The 9,563-nt window shown below is 34.3% G+C and overlaps 1 protein-coding gene across 2 annotated transcripts; it reads right to left on the minus strand.

Annotated features, from left to right (window-relative positions):
- Positions 1-2,800: 2,800 nt before the first annotated feature.
- Positions 2,801-5,422, minus strand: LOC131160057 (gibberellin-regulated protein 6-like). 2 transcript variants are annotated; one of them, XM_058115378.1, is made up of 4 exons: positions 5,271-5,364; positions 5,120-5,161; positions 4,987-5,020; positions 2,801-3,135 (listed from the first exon to the last, which is right to left on the minus strand). In XM_058115378.1, exons 1-4 carry the CDS (start codon positions 5,337-5,339, stop codon positions 2,954-2,956), a joined length of 327 nt encoding a protein of 108 aa, XP_057971361.1. In that variant the 5' UTR covers positions 5,340-5,364; the 3' UTR covers positions 2,801-2,953. The 2 variants fall into 2 exon arrangements, with proteins under 2 accessions (XP_057971361.1, XP_057971355.1); XM_058115372.1 differs by lacking the exon at positions 4,987-5,020 and having other exon boundaries at positions 5,271-5,422.
- Positions 5,423-9,563: the final 4,141 nt, after the last annotated feature.

Below are 9,563 nucleotides of genomic sequence, written 5' to 3' on the forward strand. Positions count from 1 at the left end.
TTCCACGATCCTTGTGGTAACTTCAGATTTTTGATTCCAGCAACGATCGGCGAAGAAATCTAGAGAGAGAGAGAGTAGGGAGAGTTCTAGAGAGAGAGAGAGAGAGAGATTTGAAGTTACTTAGTGAGGAAGTAAAGGAAATTCCTATTTATATGCCCTTGACCCGATCCAATTTGTCGACAAAATGGTGCCTTCGTTGACGAATCTTCCACTACCTTCGCCGACGAATCAGTGGCCTCGTCGACGAATCTGAGATCACCGATTTTTCGAGACTCCTCAGCTTCTCCTTGTTGACGAGTCTTTGAATTTCGTCGACGAGAAGAACAAAGGCTTTGTCAACGAAATCTGGCTTCGTCGACGAGACTTGCTCTTTTACCAAAATATCCCTCTCTTTAAATATTTAACCCATTTATCACAGTTCGGGTTCTTACAGTGAAGCGGTAGGATAACCACCCCATATATCACAATAAATTCAATTAAAACAAAATGTGCTCTTATGTGTATTCAAGGAAAAAGGTAAACGAGTATGCTTTGCTCTAGCACAAACATCGCAAAGCAAATGAGAAGAAGAATATGTAAGGTTTTCGGAATACATGAAGTGGAAGGGTGACCAAGACATTGATGCCAAAGAGTAGTGTCGTAAACACGTTGAGAGTGGAAAACTGAGGCGGAGCGAGGTTTAAAATGGTAAAGCTCATCCCGTACTTCACATGTTCCAATCAACTTCCTCATGGATAGGTCCTAAAAGACACAAAAGGTAGAAAAAAATATTACCACACAATTGAGATCAGCGGTAAGTTTGTGGATGGATAATAAGTTAAATTTAAAAGCAGACACATAAAGAACATTAGGAAGAGAGAAAGTAGGAAAAAATCGCATAGTGCCTGTATGAGTTATAGAAACAATGTTATCATTTGGAAGCTTAATGGGGCATGACTGATTGAGAAACTGAATATTATCAAAAAAAAGACAAATTGGAAGTCATGTGATCTGAGGCACTAAATCAACAATCCATTCAATATTAAAAAGAGAAGCAGAATGACAAGAGGCAAGATTATCAGCAAAATTGGGAGTTGGTGTTCAACGGTGATAAAAGATTCAAGAGTTGACGACATTGTTCGTTGGTGAGATCAGAGATACTAATCTCAGAAGAGGTTGAAGAACCGGTGACAGTATTTGTAGCGTTAGATAGTTTAGATAAATAAAATTGCCAAATTGGGTTAAAGCCGATCTTTGCGACAACCAAAAATTGAACCGTCGATTAATAATTGCGCCGTAAGAATTGTAATTGAAAAAAGAGAGAAAACCAGAGTCCGGAGAGATAGAGTGAACGACGACGACGCGGAACACGGAGATGCAGCAGCAAATTCTGGAGTACAGAGAGTGTAGAGGCGTGACAGAGAGAGATGGTAACACGCCGGAGAAGGCAAGAGACCTCTGTGACCAAGACGGCCGGAGTACTGGAGAGAATCACCAGAGAACTAGAGAGCACCGAGAGCTAAGACGTGGCCGGGACGGGTCTGCAGGCCTACAAGGTTGCTGGTGTTGACATTCCCTTAAGCAGCCGAGACCAACGGAGAAGATGACACCGATGTGCTGGAGAAGACCAAACTACAGCTGTAGCTAAGTGAGGCGCAACAGAGCTATTAAATTATCCGTTAATCTATCAGCAAACCGAACTGCAAGAGGAAAAAAAAATTCTGGACACAGAGAGAGAGATAGACAATGTCCGAGCAATTTTACACAATGAGCGAACGAAAAACTCTCGAAGTCGCTGCTCTGAAATCGTAAACCAGTATCTACTTCCTCCAATTAGTCGCTCAGATAAATGCAAGGGGCCCAGGCCTGCAATCTCTGCAACTAAAAACCAAGAAAGCAGAGGTATCGAGCTCCGTTAATGAACCGGTTTTGAAACGGGACCGGAATAAGAACACCGGAGCAGGAGAAGTAGCCGGAAAGTGCGGGGTCGCCGGAAGGCCTGCAGAGTCGGAATCTGAGAAGTTGAAGAGACAAGAGAACGGAGAGGGCTGAGAGCTGAGGGAGACGAGACTGCGAGCCAAGAGACGAGCCGCGACAGAGAGGCGGCAGGACGAACTGAGGGAGCGCTGAACGAAACGCCGGGGAAGAAGAGATGAACAAGTACGAGCTGCCGGAGATGGAGAAACGACTTGCAGGAAACGGACAGCAGAACGACGGAGAACCTGCGGCCGAGTGGAACGGAGAAGACGGAGAACCTGCGACCCCGGAATGGAGAAGAGAAGCCGGATGGGTGTGCGGCGGCAAGGAAGGAGAAAAGAAAAAGTAGGTTAAAATGTATTCTCTGATACCACGTTAAATTGAGAGAAAAATTTTTCTATATTGATTTTTCACACATAATACAAAAATTATAAGGGTATATATAGAAAAAATGGAAAACTAAATAATGGAAAGTATATATGGCAAATACACTTGCTCCCAATATCATCCTTGGGTGCAATTTGAAGTGATGCATTTCAAAAATATCAGTGACCCATTGCTTGCTCAATGACCATTTTTTATTTTCATTTTAGCATAGGTGTTAAGCAATCAAACAAGAGTCCTCACTCCTCCATCAGCCCAGCCCCGCCCCTCCACTCTGTTCTATTATAAAAATGTCAACTGATTCTGAAAAATATAAAGCAAAAAATGAACTCCCTCCTGTTATACCAGAGAATGAAGAGAAGAAAATATTGAGCGTATGAGGGAGTTCAAACAATTAATCGATTCGGAATTGGAGAAGAGACAGCATGCCGCCATTCCATAAATATATCACGAATAGTGCCAATATATAAAATATAAATACTATTGAAGGCAGCAGACAGATGCCACAGTAGTTAATTACTTGGGTGGGTGATCAGCCACTCTCATTCAGGGGAAAAAGGAAAGCACTGCAGTGCTATATATATAATTAAGATATGGTACTAGCCTAGCTAGCTCAAGGACATTTGGGTCCTCCTCGCTTGGTCTTCCAGTTGTCGTAGCAAGGGCATACAGCTTTGTTCCCATAATACCCCGGGGGCACGCACAGGCACTTCCTGCAGCACTTCTCACAGAAGAACATGCATGGCTTATGGTACTGCGTCTGGCTGCACCTCCTCGTGCATTGTGATGGGCATTCTGGTCATTATAAGCAGGCACATTACTTCTTTAATTATTGCGTCCTCTGAAAAATAGTGAAAAGTAATAAAGCACTTCTAACTACTTTTGAGTGATGTGAGTGGCAGATCTCACACGCTGCAAGGGCATTAAGGGGGTTCGACGACAAACTTAACTAGGCCTGATCTAGGGTCGACTTTTTCTTGCAGATCTTGGGCTGCTATGAGGAGGAAAAAAAAGTGACGGAGAAGAGTTTTTTCCCGTTTTATCTTTTTTTTTTTTTTAAATATTAAATAATATTTTTTTTAAAAAAATATTTTTCAGAATAACCATGACGTAATATATTATTTAATATATATTTTTAAAAATAATAGATTGGGAAATAAAATTTTAATATATATTTTTTAAAAATAATAATTTAGAAAATAAATTTTTCTGCATAATAAATTTAACATTTATTATTAGTTTGGAGTAATTAGCCTTTATAAATTGGGAATGTTTTGAGAAACTTTCTATATCTGTCTTGCAATTGTAAAATTTACATATATAATAATTATTTGAAACTAGTTATTGACCGCGGGCAAGACAGTATTTATAACGATCCAAAATAAATTTTATTTTAAGAAAATACTCACGTCTCTTTCCTTTTTATATTTATTATTTTTTACAGGAGATAATAAAAATTATTTTTACGTTTAAAATTTTCTTATTTTAAGAAATAATAATAAAATGTTATGAAGATTTATTCAAATTTTAAAATACAAAATTATTTATAAAATTATTATATACTATATATACACTATTTTAAAATTCTCTAAAATATCCATATAATTATTTATAATTCTTACCTTGCTTTGGTTCTTTAATTTTTTTAAAAAAAAATTCCAAAAATTGATAATTTAATTGAATTAAAACATCCTCTAATTTTTTTATTTTTTTTATTTTTTATTACTCATAACTTTAATATGTATGAGTCTTTTGGAACATTTCAAGTGACGCCAAACCGCCTAATTAATCTCAATAATTAGAATTTAAACTATGGTATCATTTTTATTTTTTTATATTTATTTTTGTACAGTGAAGGAACAGTTTATCACAAAAGAATCTAGTATTGAATAAATATTGAAATTAGTGCTCGAAGCTTTGAAGTATTAATAATAAGTATTTTTCTTAATTAATATTGATATTGATAAAAAATCTTATATTGAATAAATATTAAAGTAATTTTTGTTGTTGTGTCAATATATATATATATATATATATATATATTAATTTCAGGTACAATTAAAATTAGTAATTTAAATAAAGTTCAAAATTTTAATTTATTATGCAATAAATTCTTTTAATATATTTTTTAAAAAATGATAAATTAAAAAATAAATTATTCTGCATAATAAATTCTTCTGCATAATAAATCGGGAAATAAATTATTTTAATATATTTTTAAAAAAATAATAAATTGAAAAATAAATTATTTTACGTAATAAATCAAAAAATAAAATCTTCTGTGTAATTAATTTATCATTTATTATTATAATAATGATAAATTGATTTATTACGTAGAAGAATTTATTTTTTGATTTATTATTTTTTTTAAAATATATATTAAAAGAATTTATTTTCTGATTTATTATGCATAAAAATTTATTACGCAGAATAATTTATTTCTCGATTTATCATTTTTTTAAAAATATATTAAATAATATTTTTTTATAGGAATGACATGTGGCAAATCTCGCTACTCCAAGTTTACGTCAGGGTGATTACTGGAAATATTTTTCCAAAAAAAATATTATTTAATATATTAAAAAAAAAAAAGGATAAAATGAGGAAAAACTCGACCGAAAATGAGAGAAAACGCTCACTACTTACGAGAACTCTTCACACTCCCCGGACCATACTTGTTCTGCAAAAGCAAAAATATTTAGTATGCGAACTAATATTTTTCCCGAGAAAACTGCTACACTGGGGGCTGAAAAGGAGGAAGAGTGAGTGATTTAGTTACCATGTTATAGTGGTGACTGCCATGACCATGTGCTGCCAAATCCTGCAAGACAAGAGATGAAAACTTAGGGACATTGCAATGTCAAAGAAATCCATTGTGCCTCTCATTTTTCCAGCCATTATTGCGGGAACGTGGGAGAGAAAATGCAGACCGTTGATTGGAGGATGGAGAATGAGAGGGGAGTTAAAAGCATGACAGCGACGAACTTGGCCATGGACATTGCTACAGAGCAGGGCCCCCCCAAGAGACGTGAGGAATGGCAGAAAGAAGGAGAGAGAGAAAGGGAAATGCAGATGGAGATGGAGAGGGGTCTGGTTCGTCGCTGCTGGGCTTCGGGGCAATAAATAGGGAGGAAAACACGAGGACATATCCGTCTTTGCAATTTGCATGGCTCCATCTGAAAAATTGGATGACAGAGGGACAATTGTTGAGTAGGCGAGGTTTGCTCGCGGCACATTCTTTGGTTGGTTGGTTTTTCATTAATTAAAAGACTCTTTTGGCAGAAAAGAACTAAAAAGGATGTGTGGTTTACAGAGTGGAATGATTTTAAAAAAAACATAAAATAAAATTTTGAATGAACAAGATAATAAAATTACGTAATCAATTTTTTTCCCAATCAGTACCCTACAATTTAAGGGTAAGCAAATGGTCGGTTCGGCCAAATTCGGGTAATTAACCGAATTAACCGAAAAATTTGGTTAAATAATGCTGTTAACCGAACCAACCGAACTATTGAAACATACCGAACCGAACCCGACTGAATTAGCAATTCGGGTAATTCAGTTAACCGATTTTAACCGAATTTATTCAATTATACATTAAATAAAAATTTCATAACTAATTTATTTTAATAATTGTGTTAATGCATTTACTCTATCACATAGGCTTATTTATTTTGAGGTGCAATAACTTTTATTTATTTATTTATTCTAGGTCTTCGCAAATCAAGTGGAAATAAAAAAAAGGCAAGGTTTTTGTTATCATTGAAACGTTGAAAATAAAAAAGATGAAAAAAATTTCGCTGAAAATATTTATTGTCGGCGTCGTCATCCCCTTCAACGACAACATTAATTTCCACAAGGTATATCCATGTTCATAATAAAAAACAATTATATTCATAATTTATACTTAAAATTTAATTAATTAATAATTCGGTTAATCGGTTAACCGAATTATTTTTTGTTGTTAACTGAACCGAAACCGATTAACTGAATTTTTATAAAATTCCAACCGAACCAAGTTTTTTACCCGAACCGAACCGACCAATTTCAATCGGTTAATTCGGTTTTCACCGAATTATGCTCACCCCTACCCTACATTTAGATTCTAGGTTATAAATTTGAATTTGAATAAAATATAATATAAAATAATATTAAAACTTATTTAAATCTATTCAAAAGTAAATTTAAAATTTAAGTTTATACTTCCAAATACAATTTAGCATTATGGTGTATTATGTTTTTTTTTTTCCCATTAAAATCATATTATGTATGTTTGTACGGAGTCAATTATTTATGCGTCACAAATTTAGTGAAAGAAGTGCAATATCTTGTGTTGTCTCCTATGATGTACCTCAAATATCACTAGAAAACTAACCCCTACCATAAATCAAGAGAAGACTAACATTGCATTGATGAGGGCAATCACCATCCAAGTCAATTGCTCGGTTAGAGCAACTGGCGCCAACACTATAATGATTATAAAGAATGAAGTGTTTCATGTTAAGCGCCATAAACGCACTCATAAATGACATATCACCCTGTGTCAATTTCGCCAGTACAAAAGGGGGATGCCATAAAGAGGTAAAAAAAATTAAACATAGAACTTTACATATATCTGTTCTTTTAACCACTCACAAAACTAAACCCTGCCCCAAAGCTTTCTAAGCTCGATCACCTGAAGGACTTGAAAAGAATAATAAATCACAAGGGTGAGACACCCCTTAGTAATGAAAAAATAAGTTATAACAGTGTGTGGCAGAAGAGTTTTAATAAAATGTAAAATAATGTCATTTAATAATAAAAAACAACCAATAAAATGCATACATACTATAGTCACACAAACAAGCCAATATTTATAGAAAAAGTTCCCGAGGATTGGAGTGATTGCCCGCCCATATAAGTAGCACTCTTCTACTCTGATATCATTTGTAACCTTAGCCTTTTATTTTAGTGTTACCACAACTGATACTGATCAAGACACTCACTTCTCAATAAGCCCTCGGGCGGAGAGTGTTATTTTGCCATAAATATTTACGCAATTAAATTTACACACATTCAATGCTAATCATTTCACAGAGATCCATGTATACACGCATATCACAACTCATCCACACAGGATACACACGCACACTTCATTCACACTCACACAGGCTCCATATCCACATAGGAAATATAGTCCACATAGGAATACAGTCCACACAGGTTACTACACGAGCTTCCCAACCACATAGGTTACAAATCCAGACACACAACCTCGTTCATAGTAAATCGGTAAAACAAACTCCTCATTCCATTGTCAATGTTTTACCCCCTTAATATAAATGTTCATATAACGACCTCCTCATACCACTGCCAACGTTATATGACGATTTATATCAGGTACGATATAACGACCTCCTCATACTACTGTCAACGCTATATCACAATTTACATGAACCATAGAACAATACACATCCAATTCATGTAAACACATCAATGCATTCAAGTTTACAGTATTCATTTATTCAAACCGCATCACAACCAATCAGAATTTGTAACCCAAACAGTAACCACAAGCAAACAATAATCGTAATCAAGCAATACTTGCAACCATTTAATTATGAAAGTTATTTTCATGTTACAAGATTTTTTCCAAATATAATATATAATCAAAATCATTTTTGACCCAAATGCGTAAACCATTCAGAAAACTATACATAAAAAACTGTTCTAATGTATTCCCCTTACCTACTCATCGAGATTCTACCTAAACCGAATGGAAAATGAGACCTTGTATTCCAAAAATCCTAATTAAATCAATTCAACTCCAGAATACCTAACATTCTAATATTTCCAAGTCCAGGCCGTCACATGGCTAATAAACCTTAAAATAACACCCTTACCCTAATTTCCTACACCACACCTGTAAGGTTCCAAAAACTGTGCTTGCAGTGCTCACCCAAATCCTATATTCCAAAAACCCTAATTTACTCAGTTCAACCCCAGAATAATAACTATATTAATTTCTTCTAGGTCCACACGCTCCAGCATTAACTAATTAAACTCTTAAAAAAAAACAATTAACTACCAAATCCCCAATTCAATCAACTCATTCCCAGATAAATAATCTCATGCACATTTCCAATGTCCATAAACTCTAAATAAATAATTAAACTCCCAAAAATAATAAATTCACCTAATTCCCAAAACCTTACTTAAGCCTTGGAGCGATGCCTATGACGACCCTATGAAAAATCCGTTCTACTAGACTTGTAAAGAATCATCCCTAGATCCTTGTGGTGGTGTTCGATTGTCGATTTGGCTTACGGATGAAAGAGAAATCTAGAGAGAGTGTGGGAGAGCATGAGAAGAGAGAAAGAGATGGCCTAGCAATGTATATTTATACACTTTAACAATTAAAAGAATATTATATTTCATCCACTAACTTAATCATAATAATATTATATTCCATCCACTAACTTAACAAAATAATATTATATTTGTGTGTGTGTGTGTCCATTTAAGCCTATAGAAAGGATGCCAAACACTTTAAACCAATTTATAAGTGCTAAAACTCTCTATCTCAAAAATTATATTTGTACTTAAACTTGTTCTTCCTAAAGAGAAATTTCAGGAAACTCAAAAAGTCATCTCTTCATCTATTCTTTAAGAGTTTTTTATTTTTATTTTATTTTTTATATTAAGCTTGTAAATCATTTCTTGTAAGGAACATATCAAGTGTATTCAGTCTCATTTTGTAAATTGGTGACCTTGCCCCCGTGAACATAAGGTGATTGTAAGATATGTTATTGTTGTGTTAAAATAAGGGGTGTAGTTAAACCTCAAGGTGGTTGACCTTGAGAGAGTGGACGTAGGCCAAATTATCAAACTATTATAAACATGTTTGTAGTCTCTCTTCTCTGCTCTCATTTATTTAAGTTGCCTTTTATTAGCATATTTTCTTAGATTGAATAATTAGTTTTAAAATTTGAAATTAAACATTTTTAATTTTTATTAAACCTATTTCACCACCTTTTTAGGTTGCCTTTTCAGAGGTGACGTTGCTCGAGAATTGTGAAAGGATGATGAAGGAGACCAAAATGATGTCACTTTGGCCCTTAAAACCTTTATTTTTTATTTATTTTTTTTATTAAACTTAGTAAGTGGAATGGAGCCTTGTGCACACTTACACATGCATCCACACAACCACATTTTTTACAACTTTAACCGTAAAATGATGTTGT

This window comes from Malania oleifera, chromosome 1 (assembly GCF_029873635.1).
Source record: "Malania oleifera isolate guangnan ecotype guangnan chromosome 1, ASM2987363v1, whole genome shotgun sequence".
NCBI lineage: Eukaryota > Viridiplantae > Streptophyta > Magnoliopsida > Santalales > Ximeniaceae > Malania > Malania oleifera.

Bases quoted from the DNA above. Each gene is read 5' to 3' on its own strand.
- LOC131160057 (XM_058115372.1), bottom strand. From the start codon at position 5,339: ATGTCCATGGCCAAGTTCGTCGCTGTCATGCTTTTAACTCCCCTCTCA. The intron at 5,162-5,270 runs GTCTGCATTTTC...CTTGTCTTGCAG, and splicing joins TCTCCATCCTCCAATCAACG to GATTTGGCAGCACATGGTCA. The intron at 3,136-5,119 runs GTAACTAAATCA...TATAATGACCAG, and splicing joins GCAGTCACCACTATAACATG to AATGCCCATCACAATGCACG.